Below are 22,667 nucleotides of genomic sequence, written 5' to 3' on the forward strand. Positions count from 1 at the left end.
CCGCACTAGAAGGGACTTCCCATCTCATGTAGTTTTACTCCACACATTTTACAGATTAGAAAACTGAGGTCCAGAAAGGGCAGATTGCTGCCTAGAGTCAAATAGTAAATCAGCAGGGGAGAATCCTAGCTATACACTAGCTTCATGACTATGGGCAAGTCACATACAGGACTCCTGCCTCTAGGCTCTTTTCAACCCACTAGGTGTCCTTTGTGCTTTGCTACTCCTTGGAAAACCTATGGTGGATGCTAACCACCTTGTCTCTTTAGGCAGGAGCTGAGTGGTGAGTGAAGCCAAGTCAGATGGCTGTAAGGTCATTCGCTGTAGATGCAAACGAACAGGACCTAAGCAATGGTGGTCAGAGAAAATCCTCTGGAGGCATGCTTTGAATTTACACACACAACCTGCAAATAAACATACTCTCTGTCTCTTATTTAAACACATGCAAAGCACACATCCCAAGAATCTATTGTTCTCCTCTCCTCTCCATCAAGCACTGATCTCAGGAAAAATCTGAGAAATCCATCCATTCTAAGGTGGTCAATGATAAACATGGCTCAATGTGGGATCCCTCTCAAGGGTTCTGGCATTTTAACAGGGAGCAAAGCCAGAGCTTAATAGCCCACCAGCTGTGTCACATATGTTCTCACTGAATCTTCAACTCAGCCGAGAAAGAAGGCATTTGACAACCCTTATTACAGGGGAGGATATGGAAGAATAGAGAATTTTCTTATTATTCGTTGACATGTTTTGTCACACCTCATTGATGCCTTGTATCTCAGGCCCAAAAATTCAATCTGGAACCTCGTAAGTATTCACACTGAGAGGCCACAAGAAGAGGCCTTACTTGAACTGAAGAACCCAAAAGAAGGCTGATTTAGATTTTACTTGGGTGGTTGAGGATGGTAAGGCCCCTGAAAAATAGTGAAGATGTGAAGGTACCCATTCTTTAACTGAAGCTTGGTTAGAACTGGGCAGTGATGCCACCATTTTATGCTCCCACATGGATAAGGTTGTGAAAGTAGGCAACTGGGCTTTGTGTGGCTTTTCCCCAGCTGACAAGTTTGGTGTTTTTCAAGAGAAGTTGTGATGGGCCGCCAGTGTCCATCTGTGCTTTCTAGCCCAAATTCCTTGTTATTTTGGTGGTCCCAGGTCAGCTTATGCTAAGGCCACCACAGGGCAAATTTGTAAGCCTTGTGCAAAGACTTTTAAAAATATATGAAAATCAAAATAGCATAAAACACAACTGGGCATGATACCAACTCTTGACTTCAATAAAAACAGCCAATAAAAAGAGCTAATTAAAAGAACTCTGATGACATTCATCTGAAATTTTAGATTTCTTTATGTTTTAACAAATTAACAACAATGATAAGAGGACATTAGCAGCTTTTCTTGGGTCTCTTTGTTAACAATAACTCGATCCTGCAGCCACAACAGGGGATGTGGCCAAGTTTTAGCTGGCAGACCAGCAAGCCAATATTTTACACAATGGATGACATTTCTGAAAGCAGAGGCAGAGACAGACCCAAAGTCACACATTTAGTCCAACAAACAAGTTTCTACCATTTTTAATTGTATTTAGAGCAACAAAAGATTCCAAGATTACAAAAAGAGAACAGAACACTAGCGCTTGGAGCTGGTCCTGCTGCCCAGTGGAGGCCAAGTGCCACTGTGACAACTGAGCCCCATCTAAAGAAATTTCAAGCAAAATTGTTTTTTTTTAAGAAAATCTTTGTACGATGCTTTCTTTCTCTCTCTCTTCTTTTTTCTTTCTTTTTTTTCCCTTCAACTTTGAAAATTAATTCTTATCTCTGTTTACATAGTCTGCGCCCTCCTGCTGTCAGATTAATTCCAAGGACAGCACAAGAATGTCATGTCTGAGGCACTCCCTAATCAATGTTCCAGTCTAGAGGAAAGCAGAAAGGTGTCACTGGGTTGTGAGGGGACTTTTAAAATTTTTTTTTTTCGCGTGGGTCATTCTGATGGTGGCTGCTCTCAGCATCCAAGTGGCTTCTGGGATAGGACAACTCCACAGGCACTTCACTGTAGGACAGTTAACACCAAGGGCTAAGGTTGTAAGAGAATGCAAATCTGGCCTGTCACCTATGCAGAGTACAGGTTCCCATACTGTGAAGCAACAGCCAGAGAGGGAACCACCAGAGAAACAGCATTTCAGAGTTGTCTTTCCTTTGGTTTATGGATATGCGTGTGTTCTAGTCTTTGGTGGGCAAAGGAATCTGCAGCTACATGACAATCTTGTTAAGTAGCTTATGTAGGAAGTGTTTCAGGTCACAAGGGCCACCCATTCTAAGGCTTCTTATTTAATTCCCTAGGCTAAGAGACGGGTGGGGAAAAGAAAAAACCCAGCACCCTGCTATACTGAATTGGAATCAGAAGCCAATCGATGCATATTACCTACGTTCTGGCCAAATCAAATGAGGATAAATCAAAACTGAGGCAAAAGCTGTTTTTTCTATAAAACTCCACCTACTAAATTCAAATATCTACCACTCTTTCTATGGGTGAAGAAATTCCAAATGATTTGTTATCTCAGCTGAAATGTCTGAAGAGGAGTGACTAATGTGGATTTTTCTGCCTTCACCTAGAAATGGTTGAGTTGGGAGGCCCTGGGCAACAGATCCCGGTGTCAATCTCTTAGTCAAAGAAAAACACCCTACCCGTGGGCAGAAATGGACCTGCACCTACAGAGATACAACTTCTAGTACTCTGACAAGTTTTAACAGATAAAAACATATTTTCATTTGTCAAAATCTTTACAGAACATATCCAAAACCAGAATTACAGCACACAGACACCCATTAACAGGAGCAACTCAATCTCAGGTGAGGGAATTTGTGTGAAAGATGGAGCGCTTGCTCCAGGTTCCAATGCAGGAAACTGTCCTTCTCTCACAAGGATGGTGAAGACCAAAGAACAGTTCTCTTCTCCCAATAGCTCAGGTCCCATTAGGGCGCCACTGGTCAATCACTTGGGTAGGCTTTTGGCCCCAAGTTTGGGCCTTCCCTGTGGTAAATCTCAATCAGTTCCATTGAGTTTTTACACTTTCCACATTCATCTGTCTTGAACTAGTAAAGTACAATGTATCATGTCCTCTACTCTTTTTACCCCTCTGCTCCTTCACAGGACCTGTGGGTCAGACCCAATAGGGGAGAAAACTTTTAGTTATCTGATTAATCTACATGTCTTGTCTGTTCTGAGAGAGCTTCCATAACATAACTGCATCCTCTCTCACAAGTACATGGCATCAGGTGTGATCTGGAACCAAATATAAAGATCCAGAGAAAGGTAAAGCTATCAGAACACACACACGCGCGCACACACACACACACACACACACTATATATGTGTGTGTGTGTATATATATATATATATAAAATATATATATATATATTTCAATTTTGAAACATGAATACAAATATTCATTTACAATATATTTCAACTTTCTGCCTTCAACTGCAGATAACTTCTTGTGCCATCCAAAGTGGGCAGAAATAAGGATTTCTGCCTGCTGTCCCTCTAGTGCAAAATCTAGTACTTTAAATGATTCCTTATCAGCAAGGGTTTCACATCTTCAGATAAGCTAACATGGGCACTAGCAAACACAGTGGCTAAGAATAGCTCCATTTCCAACCATGCAATGATGGAGCTTCAAGAATTTGCTCAGCAACTACTAAAGAAAAGGAAAGCCAGTTCTACTTATAAAATCACTTAGTGAAGGACCCATAAACCCATTTTCCCAAAATTATTTTCAACTCTTCCAAACATGTATATTATTAGGGAAAAAAAACCCCACAAAACTCTTATAAGTCAGTCACCAGCAAAGTCCTTTAGTCTGTCTTTGGACAGCTTATCAAAGAGGCACTAATGCTTGCTCCCTCCCTGCCCTTGTGAATTTTGGTATCTTAGCAGATACAATGTAATCTTTGGTTACATAATGTGATGCTTTCATCTTTCTTTTTAAAAACTGCTTTAAAAGATTTTCAAAAAGATTAATGGTGAGAACAGATCTGCCTACAAAGGCATCAGGGGTAGAAACTTCCTTTTCCAAGAAACTGAACATGCTGAATGGCTTATTTTGACTTTAAGTTTTGGATTTGATCTGGTACTTTGGCATTCCTGATTCCCATGACCCCTTGTAGTGGGTCAAACATGAAAACCACTCCCTTGGCCCAGTGCCCTCTCACCTGGGCAACTGGCACAAGATGATTCGTAGACAGCCAGCCTCTTATTTTTCCAGGGCTATGCAGGGGCCATGCTCCGGTAGTTACTGGACTGTCTCGAGAGAGTCTCCTGAAATGCAGCTTTGGTGCAGGGCTGGGAAGGGGCAGAGGAAGTGGCCTGGGCCTTTATGCCCTGCCAGATATCAAGGGAGAGAAGGGGGGAAAGGCCACATCTGTGCTGTGCCTAGTGAAACGAACACTTAGAAGCTACTTGAAGCTCAATGTTAGCTCATTTGTGTCAGTATCATGTGGATGGTGGACATATTTTCTCTTAAAGTACAAGTCGAATAAAACTTATTATGTATGCCTATATCCATTTGGAAGTAGAGTATGGACAGAGAGGGACTCTAGCATCAGCACATTGTTTTTCAACCTGGACAATTACCTCAGCAACTACCCAAAGGACAGAATGAAGCTCTCTATATTTTTTTAGTGCCAGTGAACATACATAAAAATATATGTATTACAGATTTTCTTTTTTCAAAGATATATGACAGTCCTTCAAAATATCCCTTTCTCAGAGTAAGGGAATTAAAAAAAATAATAAACTTTCCAAGAACAACAACATTGCCTGTGGCATAGAAAAAGCTATGAAACAAAGAATCCAACAACTCCCATGTCAACACAGAGGCTGGGCCCAGGCGAGCTGCCCAATGAACGAGAGCTGAAACCGCCACACGACTCTTTTCTTTGACTACAGAGTTCGTGATCCTGGCAGCAGTCTGCTGCCTGGCACAGACGAGGTCTTCTCCCTGGTGCTCCTTCTTTTTCTCTTCCTCACTCTTCATCCACATCAAGCACTGCCAACTTGTTTGGAGATGGTCCTCGTGACTTTTCCGGTGAGTGATCCTCATCTTCTAGCTCGCCAGTTAAGTGGGTCTGAGTGGCCAGTCCTTCACAGGTGAGTACAGTATACCAACCATACCAACTCTGTTTGTAGAGCAGAGTGCATGCAAAATGAGACTTCTGTCAATTACATTGGCTAGAACATCAATGGCCAAAAGAAAAAAAAAATAATCCTCCTCCTTTCATCCATGGGAGAACAGAGCCAAGCTAAAACCTCCTTTGTTCACTCAAATCCAAGCACAGAAAGAGAAGGCCTAAAGCCTTGTGTAGGCTATTTTTCCCTAGTCTTGTCATTTGGAAATTTGGAGTAATCCAGTTGTTGCTTTTAATTACACTGCTGTTTCACTGATTTTTGGCTTTTGCAAATGAAAAACATATATTCATAGAGACAAGAGTCACAACTGGGAAACCCATAAAGATGAAACATTTGATAGAGAAATGTAAAGGAGAGCTTCTAGTATTTACAAGGAGAGATATGAGAATGATATAATTCAATCCATGTATCACAAAAGATGAAAATCATTCCAAAACAGATGTAAAGGACCTATTAAAATGTAACCTAGTGTAACTGAAAAGAGTGGTGGAATTTTTTTCTGTTTAAAACAGCTAAAAGTGATCCTGTACATGAGCCAGATGGTGTAGTAATAAAGAAAACCAGAATGTGTCTATCCCATCCCAGAAAGGGAACCTGTTAGCTTTAGTTTTGTCCAGCAGTCTTGGATTGGCATATTACTCATCTTAGGTTCCCCTCTCCCTTGTTATTTAAAGAAGCTGTTTTGCAAGTTCGTTTGGCTATTAATATCAATGCAGAAATCAGGGAAGGAAACCCTTGTGGATCATATCATGTCACTCAGAAACTATCCTCTCAACAAACAGAGTGAACCAATTAAAATGGGCAGCTTGATGACTGGCCCTTGATTTCTTGAGTTCAACAGATGAGATTAAGAGCTAAGTAAGGAGGCAGTGGCCAAGATGAGAAAGTAGGTGGACATTTTCCCTTGCACTTGGGGTTGGAGAATGAAGTCAACAGAACACAGGCGTGCCAAAAGACTAGATGAAACCAGTGTCCCAGGGCACACCTTGAGTTCATGGGTGGCAATGTATTGGAGCCACACCAACCAGACTTTTCCGGAAGAAACCATGGTTCTATAGAAAGTCTCAATGGTTTGGCCTCCCTCTGACTAAGAGGCAGCAACAAAGGTGGGGAATCTGAGTGAGTATGGGCAATGTCAGAGCCCAGAATCAGCAGCAGAGGAGGATGATGAGTGAACTCACCAGATGGTGTTCATCTGACTTTAGGCTTTGCCGCCGAAGATTTTAATTCAGTAGTCAAAGTCTCCTCTTTGTTCCTTCTCTCTTCTCATGACTTCTGCAGGTGGATATGCTGGGTGGCAAGAAGAGCATTTGCAGGGTTTCTGGTTCTAGTGCCTTCATTCTTCCCACCCTGGTAATTGAGTTTTCTCTTCAACCCTGATCTGGGCAGCCCCTTTAGCTGCTCTAAAGAAGGAAGTGAGAACTTCTCCACTTGCTGGAAGGGTGTCATCTCTGGGGGACAAGGACAAGACACCCAGTTTGTCTGATCCCTTTGATGCCTTCTTTCCAGTTTGTCTAAGGGCTCCAGCGATCTGACAGTTGGTAAGAAATCTTTGTGACTACTAGCATCTACAGATAGATGTCAGAGCTGTTGGCCTGCTAACCTTCTTGATGGGGGGAGCTCTTAGCAGAGAATCTGTGAACATGCCCAAAAGAAGCAAACAGGCTTGACCACCATGGCTGAAATGCAGTGTGATGAAGTTTGGGCCTACAAAACACTGAATGGAGGACATAAGGTGCTTGTGGCTTCACGGAGTTTGGCAGAAAACTTCATTCAGGTCTTTTAAAGGTGGGGAAAATGTAGTGGCAGTGAAAGTTTAACTATTCAGTCAGTGTCCTAAGCAGGAGAACGGTCAAGCTATCACTTTCTTCTCCTCTGGCTCCAGCTCCTCTCTGACTCACACATGAGAAAGCAGACCTGGATCCAAACGGGGCCTTACAAAGGGTTAAATCTCTGCTCCCCTTCTTCTCAGTGGTCTGACTTTTCTGTGGAAGTCACCAAGTTTTGGCTAAAGAGAACATTCAGTTCAAAGGTCTTAGAAAAACTATTGAAAGTCAATTTGAGGTTGGAGGCAGAGAGTGAGAAAGAAAAGGGTTTGGGGGTGAGGCATTAACATGCAGACAAATTTTCAACAACAAGCACATTTTCAGTATAATGAATTGCTCTACAGTTGAGCAGTCTAGCCCCCAGGGGCCAAGGCTGTGGGCAGGTACTGATGTTCCATCTGCCCTCCTTGTCCTCTCCTCTCTCTCTGTCCAGCCCCCTGCCCAACTCAGCTCTGGGGTCACTCTGCCCTCTAATGGCAACAGCCATTGGCAGAAAATAAAGTCTCCCATGGAGGGAGGAGATGAAAAAATCAGTAACTCCCCAGGGGCCTGCAATTTTCACCTTCTAGTCACTATTGGCCTCTTTGGGGATTTCTATATATTTGTTTGTATGTGTGTAATTATTTATTTATTTATTTATTTATTTTTGAGGAAAAAACACTAGCAAGGTTTTTTGGCTTATTTTTCGTTTTGTTTTTGCCTTTTTTTTTTTTTTGCTTGCTTTTGTTTTGATTTCCCCAGATAATCTTAGCTCTCTAAACTTCCCGTGGCATAAGATAAGTAAACGTTTGTGTGGCTGGCAGAGAGTAGCGCTGTAAACAAGCACAACTTGATACTGGGCCACATGAGGATCATCACAGATTTAAAGGCATACAACACCATTCAAAACACAGATAGGAGTCACAATGGGGAGCAAAGTCTGAAGTTGCCATGGGAGGATTAGATAGGGAGGGAAGAAGAAAACGAAAGGAGAGAAAGAGAAAAAAAAAGCCCAGCAAATAGAACTCAGGAACATGTTCATGACAGACTGTACATCAATAGAGGAAATTCCCCAAGGCACTGCAGAGGAGTAGTGCAGAGTTATAACAGGCAGAAGACATCTGAAAGGGGGCATGAGCTGGGGTGAGGAAACAGGGATTTCCAATGCTTCACTGGGTGTGGAAATAGATGGGCTTGACTTTCCCAGAAAGGATCTTGGGCACTTGCACAGAGATGATCTCTGCCATCATTTCCGGAAAGTCCACGCTCACCATGTGTGACTTGATTAGCAGGTCAAAAGTGAACTGATGCAGCTCTCTCGCAATCTGTAGGGAACAATAAGAGAGAGAAAAACAGGGTTGACAAGGAGGTGGGCTCTGCTAGACTCTTCCCTAACCTTTGATTTTTGGTCTTTCAGTCTTTTGTTTCCTCCCCCTTCCCTGTCCTTCCTTGGTCCTCCCCCATGAGGTCGTGTGTGTGTGTGTGTGTGTGTGTGTGTGTGTGTGTGTGAGAGAGAGAGAGAGAGAGAGAGAGAGAGAGAGAGAGAGAGAGAGATGGTCTCCATGGAGTCACTGAGGGCTCCCAAGCGATGTCTTATACCATTGTAAGCTTTCTGACTCAAGACTTCTCCAGCTTGTGCTCTCACCCCAGCCTCTGCACTCCATCTCTCTCTCTCTCTCTCTCTCTCTCTCTCCCTCTCTCCTCTCTCTCTCTGTCACACACACACACACACACACGCACACACACACACACAGACAAACTCACATGAACATGACTCAAAGAAGAGGGGAGAAACATCCAGGTCTGTTTTGTCTGCCTAGAGAATTCATCTGCTGTAAGTCCCTTCCCTGAGTCCCAACTGCTCTGTTCTCAACTCCTCCACCCCTTTCACAATATCCAGCTGGGACACTGTGACCCGTGTTCCTTTCTTCACCACATTTTCTTCCTGGACCACACTCAAAGCCAGAGGGGAATGGAAGCACCTCCCAACAGGTGGTGCCAGACCCTAGAGAAGCATATTATCATTGGCTCTATCAGGCTGTTCTCCCTGATAAAGCACCCTCCATCGTTTGCTTACAGGCTGCACGGAGTCCAGGAGCTTGGTGAGCTGGTAGAAACGCCTTGAGCAGGATGTGGGATTTTTTCTTTTGCATGCAATGATACGATCGAGTTCCTTGATGTAGTTCATTCGAAGTTCATCAAAGAATTTTTGATTTTTCAGCCCATCCACTGGAACTGATGTGGGATGAAGACAGAATGGGGAGGGGAAGCATGCCCACGAAGGAACATTAGACAAAGCACCAAGTTTTCTGACCACAAACTTGACCCCCACCCCCACAGGGAACCATCTACTTGGCTTCCTGTTAGTTGAAGTCTGTGGGCTTGGGGCCTTCAGTCTGTCAGGGAGATCTCAGGGGAAAGGATAGCTGGATCCAATCTGAAGGGAGTCAAGTAAATCAAATTTCCTGAATCTTTTCTTTTTCTACTCTTCTCATATACTCATTTTTTAGGACCTAAGCTTTTATGTCATTTACAGTCAAACCCTGATTTAGACAACTAAAACACATAGCTTTGAATATCAAATTTTGCCTTTCTCCCTCAACAGAGGCTAAGAAAGGGCTCTTGTTAGAAAAGATATTAAAGAAAAGTTCCTTGGCTGCCAAATAAATCCTACCTGAGTTGCTTACATAGACCTCCTCCTGTTGGCAGAAGAGGAAATCTTTCCAGGAGGAAATGCCTCCTGCTTTACTGCCCTGCAAGGAATACAAGGTGGCCCATGTTTGTTTCTATAGCAGAAGCTGTGGAGAAATTCACAGACCTGCTATAACCAGTCAAAAAGGCCTTGTCCCAAAGATAGACTAGGGATAGGTGGGGAATCCGATGGAAGCTGACTTCTAGCAAATACATTGGCTTCTAGTCATGAAATTGTTTCTTGTTAGAAGAATGATACTGAGGGAGAGTACAGTGGCGATGGGGAGGGGAAATGAAGAAGGGAAATGTCAAGGAGCTGGCTTCTCCCTAATAACGTTTTAATGGCAAAAGTGGTCCTCTCTGAGTCTCTGTGCCCTCAGGGGCATTCCCTGCACCTCTAGGCACTTACTAATGCTGAAGAGTAGCAGCGCTTTCATGCACAGGAATTCCTGGGGGGTGATTTGGAGCCATCCAAACTCTTGAGAGAGGTGCCTCATTCGGACACACTGGCTGTACATCCGGGACTTGTGCATGCGGTACCTGGGAAGGAGATACATAGAGGAAAAAGGAATGAGGGGAGGCTTGCAATAAGCCCAGAGGGAATGTCTCTGATTGCCCTTCCTCCCCAGGTTCTCCAAGAAGAGCTTGCTGTTTCTCCTGCTGGTGCTTCAGGGATCAGGATGAGGTTTTTGTTTGTTTGTTGGTCTGTTTTTTTTTTTTTTTTTTTTTTTTTTTTTTTTTTTTTTTTTTTTATCTCTCTCTTTTCCAAAATCCTGACATCCTGATTACTACTATCTTCCCTGGCCAGGATATGGGTTAGCACATGGAATTTCCAGGTCTCTGTGCCCCTTCTGTTTTCTGAGTCGGGGACAAGAAAGCCTAACCAAATGAACACAATGGGGCAGGCACATGGTCTCCCTGACTACAGTTCTAATATCCCAGCTACAGCCAGAACAAGAACCTGCCTCCCAGGCAGCTCAACATGAAGGATTTTTAGGAGAAGCCCCAGTAGTCAGCTCTTAACATCAGGACACCAGGATTTGCAAGTGACCCGAAGTGTTTGGTCATCCTGTTGACCCCTTTGCCTCTGGCCTGGAATACTAGAAATTTAATATTTCTTCAAAAACTTCCAGTGAAGGAGATTCCACATTGTTCTTTCAAAATGAGTTTCAATGTTAAATCTGCCAGGGAGTGTTTTTGAATGTCTAATTTAAATGTCCCCTGCTGAAGGGGAGCCCATTCCCTCATATGCTGGCTGCTCCTTACCACAGTTTGGAAACTGTAGACATATGTGAGCTGCATTTATTATAGTTACTTCTGAACAGATCACCACATTATCACCTATAAATTATACGGGGAGGTGGCCAATGCTTGGCCAACTTTTCAAGGAAGAGCAACCTCTCGGTTCCATGGCTGACCATGGCATACCTCTAAGAGAAGACACAGCATCCTCATGCTAGTAGGCTTTCTAGTTTTCAGCACTTCAAAAATTGTGTGTGTGTGTGTGTGTGTGTGTGTGTGTGTGTGTAAGACAGAAATTGATTGTGCAGCATGTGCAGAAAGGGAAGGAAATCTGACACCCACTTAAGTGGTGAGGACAAAGACCTCCCAGATGGAGCCTAAAGGCTATGGTTTGACATTTTGGTTTCCAAGCCACTAGCCTACTCCACAGGATGAGAAGGCCTGGTATTGTCTGGGTGGAAACTCAGCATCCTATCTCAGAGAGATCTTGGCTGTCCTGGAGAAAGAGAGAAGGGGGCAGATGGTGTAGAATTATTCAACTCAGGCTGAAGCCCAACTGGAAAGAGGAAGTGTTTAGATGGTATCACAAATCAATTGAGCAGAACAGTGTTGCTCCAAGCTCTTTCACTATAGAGAATTTTTTAGTAAGATTGGCTGACCCTGAGGTCTGGCCCTGCTCCAGTCTCCAATGTACTTTCCCACCTCTGTTGATGACAATGCTGCAATCGTTTTTTACCATTGAAATCACAATGCTGGAATGAGGATTCCTTTAACATTGCTGCAGGCCTCGGGGCAGAAAAAGTGGGGAATGGAGGAAAGAGGAGGGGAAAGGAAAGGGAGGAAATTCATAGGGGAAGGGGACAAGAAAGGGGGAAAAAGGGAAAAAATACTAGGGAGACAGTTAAAGGAAGGAAGAGAGAGGAGAATGGAGGGTATAAAAATGAGGCAGGAATGGAATTTAGGAGGAGAGCAGGGTTGGTGGGAGTGCAAGAGAGAAAATAAGATGAGAAATGAAGATTGGAAAACACTAAGCACAGTGCCTGACACATAGCAGGTGTTCCATAAATGACATGTAGAAAGGTGCTATTATAATACTCTTCAGCAGTCTCCAGATAAAATTTGAGGCATATAGAAGTTCAGTAATTTGCCCAAGGTCACACAGCTAAAGTTCAGGCTCATTATCCTCACAACATGTGATCTCTACAAAGACAGAAGGAAAGGAAAAAACAGGGCTGATAATAGAGTTTGGTGTTGAAGAGATCAGCAAATGGGTTGACCTACTTTGAACAAGTTCTTATCTCCCTCTTTGGGTCTGAGGCTCCCCATTAGCACCTTAGGGAGGCTGGCAGCAATTAGTCACTCTCAACTGGAGAGTACTGCTTCTTCAGTGGGTGTTAGAAATGCGTGGGAGCAGTTTGGGCTGTCAGAATGACTGGAATCCTCTTTGGTATAAAGTAGGCTGGTGCCAGGTATGTCAACCATATTCTACATATTGACAAAATTATTTTTCCCAATATGTCAAAATAATCCATGTTGAGAAACACTTATCTAGATGTTTGTAGACACCCTGAGAGTTCTAACATAGTGGCTTCCTACAGGAGGAATAGGGGTCCTATTGTTTCAGGAGCCCTGGGATTTGATGGGTCTAGGCCTCTGACCCTGTGGGGAGGCCTTTTTATAAGCTGAACAAGACTGGACCAGGAAGCTGAGGTGGGATGCCACATGCTTACTCAGAGGTAGAAAAGGAAATGAGGATTTAGAGAACAGCCAATTATCACTTTTCAAAGCTCCAAAGGTCTCAGAGCTCTGGGGAAGGTAGAGCAGGTGCTCATGGAGTTGATTCAATTGCTTAAGGGCAGCAGGGGTTTGAGGATGGGAGATGAACAGTTAGGGGGCTTTTCAAGGCCTGCCCCAGAAGGTGGCATCATAGGCAACTTTTTGGAGGTCTGAAAACCACAAAGCAGTTTGTGCCAAAAGCCTAGTGGTTATTCTTAGCTTCTGGCTACCAGGCTGGCAGGGTTGGGAGAGGGCAGCTGGGGACGCTCACTCTCCCTCACATTGCAGTGCTGTACTGGAAGGAACCACTGGCCTGTAGATTTTATTTTAAGACTCTTCTGGGTTAGAGGGCTGAAGAGGGGGGAAGGTCAATTCCTGTCCTGACTGGAAGGATTCTCTGTGGGGAGACTAGCTCAAGGTCCTTGGGAAGATTTCTCTGGCCAGCTCCATTCATTATGCCATCGAGGGACCTCATACAGCAGACATAGAAAAGATTATCATGCCCGGCTGAGGTGGGCAGATAATGAGGTCAGGAGTTCAAGACCAGCCTGGCTAACATGGTGAAATCCCATCTCTACCAAAAATACAAAAATTAGCTGGACATGCTGGCTGGCATCTATAAGCCCAGCTACTCGGGAAGCTGAGGCAGGAGAATTGCTTGAACCAGAGAGGTGGAGGTTGCAGTGGGCCGAGATCATTGCACCACCACCCTCCAGCCTGGGTGGCAGCGCCAAACTCCATCTTGGGGGGAAAAAATATCACTCTTAGGGAACGGTGGATCAGAAAGGGACTTTTTTTTTTTTCTTCTTGCCCACTATGGGCCAGACATTCCACATCTGTCAGTTCCCATTTAGTTATCATAAGAAATTACTTATGAAGGTTCTATTATCATTAATTGATGAAGAAATTGGGGGTCAGAAAAGTTAAGGGTCTTTCCCAAAGATGCTGATTAAGAAAATAATAGAACTGAGATTTTAGTGGAGAAAAATGTAATTCCAAAATCTGAGCCACTGGCCAAATTCATGATGTTATATAGAGCTAGTGGCAGGGCAGGTATTAATTAAAGCTGTTTAAGAGAAAGAAAATGGCAGTACCAAGGTCACACAGACAGAGAGTGGTAGAGGTACTCCTCCCCATCAGTTACCACCATGACGCAGAAGAGCTGGGATTCACACGGAAATACATTTGAATCTTCTCTCCAACAGGCACTAGCTCTGTGACTTTGGGTGAGTCACTTTATTTTGCTGAGCCTGACTTTCCCCGTCCATAAAAAAAATAGAGTTATCTATAAAAAGGGGAGGTCAGGTCACCATGAGGACTCAATGAGATAGGATTTAGAAAGTATCTAGCATATTCTTGGCACAAACTAGTTGCTCAGCAAGTGGTGACTAGCAGTAGCCTTTGGTGGTAGCAACAGAACCCAAGAAACTTCAGCCCTTAAAGCCAGAGTCTTTCTGCCTCTTTTATATGTTGCTCAAAGTGAAGGGGAGGAATCTTTCCATGTGGTTCTGAGATAAGCTGTAAAGGAGACCAGAAACACGACCAGGATTGGTTCTTGGGTGTGAAAGGGGTAGTCTCAGCACCATCCTCCTCAGCTCCTACCAGTTGGCTGAAAGCCAGGGCAAAGCTGCCTCATACCGAGTTGGCTGGCTGGGGCATCCAATGCCACACCTGCAGGTCAAATGAGGTAAGCTTCACTGTCACTCCATCACCATCACCACCAACTGGGTCTGGCCAAGCTGCTGTATTTTAGTGAGGTCTGGGCCCCAGGAGCACTTACTCATTGAAAACCAGATCAGGGGCAAAGTAGAGCATCCTGGAGTTGACATTGGTGAAGGATCGCCAGCCCATGGCAAACACCATGAGCCCCATCCAGGAGTACTGAATGACAGCCATCTGGTCGTCCACGTGTAAGTTGCGGAAGCCTGGAGAAGAAGAGGCAGAGGCAGTGGTCAATCTGGGTACTGACGGGCTGAGCTAAGTCTGAGCCCCTGCTGGGCAGAGATGCTCTGGCATTTGGACATCCCCTAAGGATCCCCAGGGACCATCCAGACTGGCCACTGAGGGGTGGTGGGGGAAAGCACAAACTATATGGTGAGGATAATATTCGTTGTCCTCCCTACATCACTGAGCTGCTCAAATGAGATGATGATGGAGAAAAAAAAGGGCATTGTCAGTTGTAAGAGAAAAATAATCTAACACTTATTGACTGCATATACGAGCAAACTCTTTTTTTCTTTTGATTTCCATTGGATTGCTTTTTTTAAAAAAACTTAAAAAATATTTTGGGTATATGATAGTTGTATGTATTTATGGGGCACATTTAACTCTTTTCTAAGCACTTTACTTATATTATCTCATTTAATATTCACAACAATTAGTAAAGTAGGTACTATTATTATCTCCATTCTGTGAACCAGTACAAGTGAGTCAGAGAGAGATTAAGGAACTTGTCCAAGATCATACAGCTAGTAATTGGTAGACCAAGTTCCAAAGCAAAGCAGTCAGATTCCAAGGTCTGTGCTCTTGATCACTCTACCTTTCCGAAGATGCAGGATAGCATCATTTCTCCCACATAAACAGTTTTCACTTCACAAAGCTCTTTTCCAGCTATGAGCTGGTTTGACCCTTCTAACAACCCTGGGAGACGGATATTACATACAGTGTACAGTGTATGGAGAGATGTCTTGACAGCCACTGCCTCCTGTTGACCACTTTCATGTTCCCTTTCTTGCGTCCATCCCACTTTCTGCCTGGCAGTTCCTCTCCATTCTTTTCTACTCAATAGGTAGCCTGGCCCTACTAGTTTCCCACCTTACTGCCATCCCCATCTTACTGCCATCATTATATATGAACAGGCCCTTTATGACCTGCTGCCTAGACTGATCTGTTGCCACTTGCCCTCTCACATGCCTCTATATCTCTGTTATCTCTGCACAGGCAGTTGCTTTTGCCTAGAATGCATTCCTCCTTCTCAGGTCTTTCATCCGGTTAAACACCTACTCATCTTTCAAGTCTTCACTCAAAGGCTACCTCTTCTGTGAAGGCTTTTCCAACTCATCCAAGAAGAAGGCTTAAAGATTCTTATTTTGCATTCTCATTGCTCCTTGTGTAGCCTCACGCAGTTATAGCACTCATTACACAGCATTGAAATCTATGTACATACATGTCTGTCTCCCCCACAAGACTTAGAGCTTCTTGAAGACAGGGACCATATCTTCATATTCAAGTTTACCTCCCTAGTACTTAGTACAGTCCACGTATTTGAGTGGGCACTTAAGAAACCTAAACAAATGGCCTAAAGATCCTCAATTTGTTTTCCTTTTATAAAATGAGAATTAAATGATCTCCAAATTACCTCCCTTAAGCTCAGAGAGCAGAGGCTCCCAGTTGCTACCTCTACAATAACACACAGGTAGTACAGACATGGCCATGTTCTCCTGGAGGTTCTGAAACAGTTGGATGCTTAAAGTTATAAAGGCATCACCTCAGAGCTCATCCCTACCAACACTCTCTCTTCTCACTAACAAATCCAGAATTATCTGAAATTTTGTCATCATACCTCATTAGGAATGCTTCCCCAAATGTAGACCAAACTTCTCACTTTCCTGTTGATGACCTAATTTAACTCTCACAATAATCCCAGAGGTTAGGTGATGTGACACTTATTTTACCAACAAGGAACATGAGGGCCAGAGAAATAAATTGACTTGCCCAAGGTCATATGGTTTATATGTGGCTGAACTAATACTAGAACCCAGGTGTTCTGATTCTGTTCTCCAGTGTTTTTTCTACTCCACTGCTGAAGGTTACAGCTCAGGAACCACCAAGGTCACCAACTTTTGTCAGCCATAGGATCAGGTCTGAAGTCTACATTATCCAGATACATTGTTCTGCTTGGTTGGTCCCTGTCCACTCATATAGCCCCATTTCCCTGTTCTTTTCCTTTAGATCCTAAGCCTTCCAGATATCAGGGATTCTAGAGTACCTCATCTTGGCAGTCTTAGCTCCCAGGCCTGTGCTTCCCACCTTCACCGTAATGACACACTGACAGACTGGCTGGAGCCTCAGATCCCAGAGTAGTTCCTGTCTGGAACCCTTCTGTAGCACAGAATGCCTTGGACTGACCCTTCTCAGTAGGAAATAAGAAGCAGGGTCTAGGCATGTAGCAACCAGGGATCTCTTAGAGAAGAGGCCTGGGAGGTTGAACCCTGAATATCTTGGGTAGGAGGCAGTGGGGAGCAAGAAAAGTCTTTGGCTGGTGAACCTTGGTCTTCTAGTGGAGTGTGTGAATGTGAAGGCCCATGGAAGGATGAGAATTAAATTGTACAGGTATGAAGCAAATTGTCCATACTGATGCTTATTTTTTTCTCCATAAAATGCTGCCGAACTAACAAACAGGAGAGAAAAGGGAAAGCTTAAGTTGGCCATAATATTAATTAACTGTGCTTAATGAGAGCTGCTTAGCACGGAAGCCCAGTAACTGTGCACATATCAGCAATATGGCTGGCTAATCTCCCTAGAGTCTAATCTGATTATAATACCTGACTCTGTTCTCTAATGCCCAATCTCTGAAGTAGCCTGCATGACTATCAAGGGATTACTTGAGGAAAGAGTAGCCGCAGCCCTACAGATTTCCTTAAGTATGCATTCACTCAACGCCCATTTGCCATTGTGTTAGGCTGTTCTGGAGAAACAGAGAGGAGTCATTCTCAGGTTTTGAAACACATTAAACAGGCTAGGGAGCAGAAGCAGTTTATTAGACACTCTGTTTTCTCACTAGAATCCAACTGACATCATATTTTTTTCATGTGCAGCAGAAACTTGTAGTCTCATGTCTGGTCTGGGAGAATAGGCTCAAAGAAAGGCCAGTTTGGAAATCTTTGCTGCTGTAGTGCATCTGCCTGCCAAGGTCTTCAGAGAAGACAATTTCACCTTGTGGTCCATGCATGAGCAGGCAAGGCAAGTGGTAGCTAAAATTGAGTTTCATTAAAGCAGTGGCTTAGCACTCAAGTCTCATAATAATAAACCACCATTTACAGAGCATTTACTATGTTTCAGGCTACCTTACTAGGTGCTCTTTATACATAATCTCTTTGTTGACGACAATTTGAAAGGTAGCGATTATTCTATCATCTTACAAATGAGGACACAGAAGCACAGAGAAGACATGTGATTTACTCAAGGTCACAGAAATAGTCCATAGCTAGGATTCCAAACCAGATAAATTAGATTCTAAATATACTGTGCACACCCAGTCTACTCACCCACTCTAAATTAATAGTTATCATTTATTAATGTGCCAGGTACTCTACTAGGCAATTTCCATACATCATTACTGTCGTAGAAAACTTACAACAAAATTTATCTTATTAGGGGCCTAGCACAGTTCATTTTACAGGTCAAGAACTCAATCTATTGAATTAGTGAATTACTTGAACTTGTAGGTAATTATAGATAATATGAAGAACAGTTCTTATGAATGTGGTAATTGGCTTTCTTTTGAAGCTATTCTTTTAAAAGATTCAGAGTCAGAGATCATTTAGTCTGGCAAGCTAGATGGTGAACTGATATTGGTTTGCAGATTTGTTAATGTAAGGGGAGGGGGCTTTCCATCCTGGTGGCTGGGCCAAGGAAAGCCCCAGTGATCCCAAGTCATACAAATTCTGCTATAGAGTTTTGCACTAGGTTATTGTCAAGATAACCAATTTAGAAACCTGAAGGTCTAGGTCAAGTTCTGGTTCTATGTGTTAAGTGACCAAATGGAGCAAGTTAGTTATCCTCTTTGAGCCTTGGCATGTGAAATGGAAATAATAGTCTCTATGATTCATAGAATTGTTGTGAGGATTAACTGGGATCATATATATGAAAAAGCTCTGTAACTTGTAAAATGAGATAAGTGTTTGGAAACTGCTTGGGAAGATTAAACTTTGAATCTTTGTCAAACACATGATATCAAAATATCCAGATGAAAAAGTGATAAGAATTAAAGCAGCTTTCTCCTTTTTCTTTTTTATATTTTTCCTCTCTGTGTGAACCCTCTGCTTTGGCACAGAACATATCCAATCAGAGTCCTTGGGTTTCCTTCCCAGTGATCTTATTGCCTAGTCAACCTCAGCTTCCCAAGCTGAGAAGGTGCAAGAGATGGTTAGGGCTGTGACCAGGCCTAACCTGTGAGTTGGAAATACAAATCTAAGACTTGACAGCCAACATGCAATGTCTTCAAATGCAGCAAGCCCACAGTATGACCCAAGTGGCCTTCAGTGAAGCCTTGGCCCCTCACTGTAAAGCCCAGAGTTACAGAACTGCAGTGGTGCTGCAGCCTACAGGTGGAGTGGAATAAAGGGAGGATTTGGAATCAGGAGAGAACCTGGGCTCAAGTTCTGGTCCTGCTATTTTCTGACTATGTAACTATAGGTCAATCACATTATTCTCACAGCTTCCCTATTTGGTCTGTAAAATAGGAGAAAGAATCTCATTTTATAGGATTCCTATAAGAATCAATTCAGGTAATATATACAAAATTGCTCTGTTCACTATACATTTCTACCTGAATGGCAGTTATTATTGAAAGGCCGGTTAATCTTTGACTCCACAAGAGAAGGTTTAGTTGTTATTATTCCAAAAGAGTCTTTAAATCATAATTGCAAGATTAGGAGAACCTTTAAAGAGCATATACTTCACTGGTTTTCAAACTGTGTTCCTCGGAGCCCTAAGATTTTGCAAGAGTGACCTGGGGGCTTCCCTGGGATAGAGAGAAAGAGGCTGAACTGGTGAGGCCCAAGCCACAGACTCTGGCTTTAAATAAACTAGCTCCACTCATATCTGTGTACAATTCTTTTGAGAAATAAAGCACTTGGCTGTTAAATGAAAGTTTGTGAATCATTGGATAGAGGATCTCTAAGAATTCCTTAAGCTGTAATATTTTAATAACCAGACTTGTTTAAGCAACAGATGACATAAGAAAGAAGTGAGTTCCCCATCACTGGGGAACTTCTGTTATCCAACTTCTGTTAGACCAACAGTTGATAATTCTTTCACTATCACCTAATCTTTCCTCCTATTATGATTCCTTAGGTAGTTTAAAGTGCACAAAGCATTTCTTGAAGCAAAATTTGAAAACCATCAATTTGGTACAAACCATGCCTTATACATTATACAGATAGAGAAATTGAGACCCAGAAGGGGAAGGGATCACACAATAAGTTACTAGCAGAACTAAAAGTAGATCTGAAGTGTTCTGATTCCCAACCTCATGTTCTTTCTACCATATCATATTATGAGAGTTCCCATGATATAGTTCCTAAAGGTGACACTGAAGACAGAATGTCAGTCAGGCTGGAGATTATCTTTGGGGTGAGCCTGTGTGTGCAAATATAGAAGAGCATCCTAAGGCATATATGGGTATGTCTATGTGATTTTGTGATTAAGGGAAATTTTGCTGACCATTTCTGTGAGTTAAATGTGAAAGCATGACTGCTGTGCATCAATGTGGGCCACATAGGACACCTTATAATACTATCTTTCTCTTTGCTTTCTGAGTCTCAATCCCTGTATGTTTAAAGTGAGATTTATAACAATCCCTCTCCCATAGGGTTACGATGAAGACTACCTGAGTTAATGGGGAGAAAAGCACCAGACGTGGTGGCTGGCCCATAGGAGCGTTCACTAAATATGATCCCCCTTATCTCATGCTCCCACTTCCCTTTTCCTTACCAGGCAAGGCCTTGGCCCACTTGACCACATGTACAAGCTGTCTCTCTCCCAGTTCATTGAGGCTAGAGAGCAAGGCTGCGAAGGAGTCGGGCTGGTTGTTGTCATGTCCAGCACACACCACACCTGGCTCAATGGCTTCCAGGACATTCAGAAAGATGGGCTGACATTCATAGCCTTCAATGTGTGACACTGTCAGCTTCTGGGCTGTCTCCTCGGTGGGGCTGGTGGTGCTGGAAGCCTCTCCTTCCTCCTGTAGTTTCAGATTACCAAGTTTCTTCAGCTTCCGGGCTATGGGGCAGGAAGAGAAACTTGAATTTATCATCAGTGTTCAAAAACACACAATGCAACTACCTTGTTAGAAAAACTGCCTGAGCTAAGAAAATCATCATTCTCCCTGGTCACAGACTCTAAACTCCTTAAGGACAAGTGCTCATTCAACACTGGTTGAATGTATAATTCGTCATCCCAAATCCGTGCTAAACCCAAATTTTTCATAGCTTGCAGAGGAAAACTCTGATTCTTGTGCCAGACCAACCTAACATAGTCTTGGATTCAGCTCTGCCTCAATGCAGGCTTCAGTATTCATACCTGGAACCTTTAATTAACTCATTTACTACTATATTAATGATTCATTTTCATTCATTCATTCAGCAGATATCCATTGTTAGACCTTTGCTTCTGGGTGACAGAAAAGACACAGGCCCTGGCCCAGGCTGGTAGCCTTGCCACAGTCAATTCTAGAAAAAGTCAGACTGGAAAATGCTGCAATGGAGGCATCAACAAAATAGGAAACCACTAATCTTTTTACACAGGTGGGTTTAGAAAATGCTTTATATGAAAGATAGTATTTGACCTAGAATTTGAAGATTGATGAGGATTTCACCAGGCAAAGGTGGGCAGAAAGGGCATAAACAAAAGCACTGAGGAGTGTTTGGGGAACAACCAGAGACTAGTATGACTGAAGCATATGTTGCGTATATGGGAAAGTGGTTAATAATGGGGTTGAAAGCAAAGATGGTGCTTGATTTTAAAGGAGCATGTATATCATATTAAGAAATCTGGCTGAGTAAGGTGGTTCATACCTGTAATCCCAGCATTTTGGAAGGCTGAGATGGGAGGAGTGCTTGAGGCCAGGACCTCAATATCAGCCAGAGCAACATAGCAAGACACTACACCATCTCCACAAAATTAGTAAAAAACTAAATTAGCCAGGTCTGGTGGTGCACATCTGTAGTCTCTGCTACTCAGGAGGCAGAGGTGGAAGGATTGCTTGAGCCCAGCAGTTCTAGGCTGCAGTGAGCTATGATTGTGCCACTGATGCTCTAGCCTGGGTGACATAGTAAAACACTGTCTCTAAAAAAATAAAAATAAAAAGTAAGTATGGGTTTTATCTTATAAGTGATAGACAAATACTGAATGCTGTAAATCAAAGGAGTGATGTACATGTGTCTATGTCTAGCATGTCTAGCCGATTGCTAGGGAGAGACTAGAAATGGAGAATGACTAGACTTGTTTTGTGGGTCCCAGAAAGAACAGTGACTTGGATTTTAATCTCTCTTTCTCTTTCTGTCTCTCTCTGTCTCTAAACACACACACATACATGCACACACACACATACATACATTTTGATAGTTAAAGCGCTGGGAGATGGAAAAGTTGCCAGGCACACATATCACTGGAAATGATCAAATACTAGATGCACAGTGGTTAAGAATTCAAGCATTATATAGGAATGGGGTTTTTTAAAGTGGCCTTGAAGTTCCCTTCCATCCTCAGACTATCGAATTCTATCCTATCATTTTGGTTCAACTATGGTAATTTTATGGTATTCCATTTCTCATTGAATACACATAGTTGCTCATAGTTGAACATACACTATAACATACATATTGATTTTTTTCTTTTTTAGCAAAGGGGAGAGGAGCGGTGAAAGGCTGAAATCCTCAATACTATCAAAGAAGTGAGAGAATCTTTCTGCCTCTACCATCAGTCTGTAAAATGGGAACCATGCTAGGAGACAGCCATTGGAAGGAATGATAGAAATAACATTATTTAAGACAACCACAATAATCCAAAACTCAAACCTTAAGAACCATCTTCCCCAGGTGCTCACACACAATTTAGAGGTCCTTAGGCATCCCGATGTTTACTTTGTACTATTTTTTCCAGTATTTATAAAGACGGAAATATAAATAATTGAAGAGGTCATAATTCTGAGGTCTAGCATAAGCAGTTGCACTGAGAAAGACCATA

The 22,667-nt window shown here is 42.9% G+C and overlaps 1 protein-coding gene across 1 annotated transcript in view; it reads right to left on the bottom strand.

Annotated features, from left to right (window-relative positions):
* Window positions 1-1,555: 1,555 nt before the first annotated feature.
* LOC105476689 (androgen receptor) overlaps window positions 1,556-22,667 on the bottom strand; it is a 170,302-nt gene continuing 149,190 nt past the window's right edge. The window contains exons 4-8 of the mRNA XM_011732842.3: window positions 20,415-20,702; window positions 14,479-14,623; window positions 10,090-10,220; window positions 9,067-9,224; window positions 1,556-8,314 (exon numbers count right to left, since the gene is read on the bottom strand). Coding sequence (XP_011731144.2) covers window positions 8,159-8,314; window positions 9,067-9,224; window positions 10,090-10,220; window positions 14,479-14,623; window positions 20,415-20,702 — 878 coding nt within the window. The 3' untranslated portion in view covers window positions 1,556-8,158. The remainder of the gene's footprint in view (window positions 8,315-9,066; window positions 9,225-10,089; window positions 10,221-14,478; window positions 14,624-20,414; window positions 20,703-22,667) is intronic.

This window comes from Macaca nemestrina, chromosome X (genome assembly GCF_043159975.1).
Source record: "Macaca nemestrina isolate mMacNem1 chromosome X, mMacNem.hap1, whole genome shotgun sequence".
Taxonomy (NCBI): Eukaryota; Metazoa; Chordata; class Mammalia; order Primates; family Cercopithecidae; genus Macaca; species Macaca nemestrina.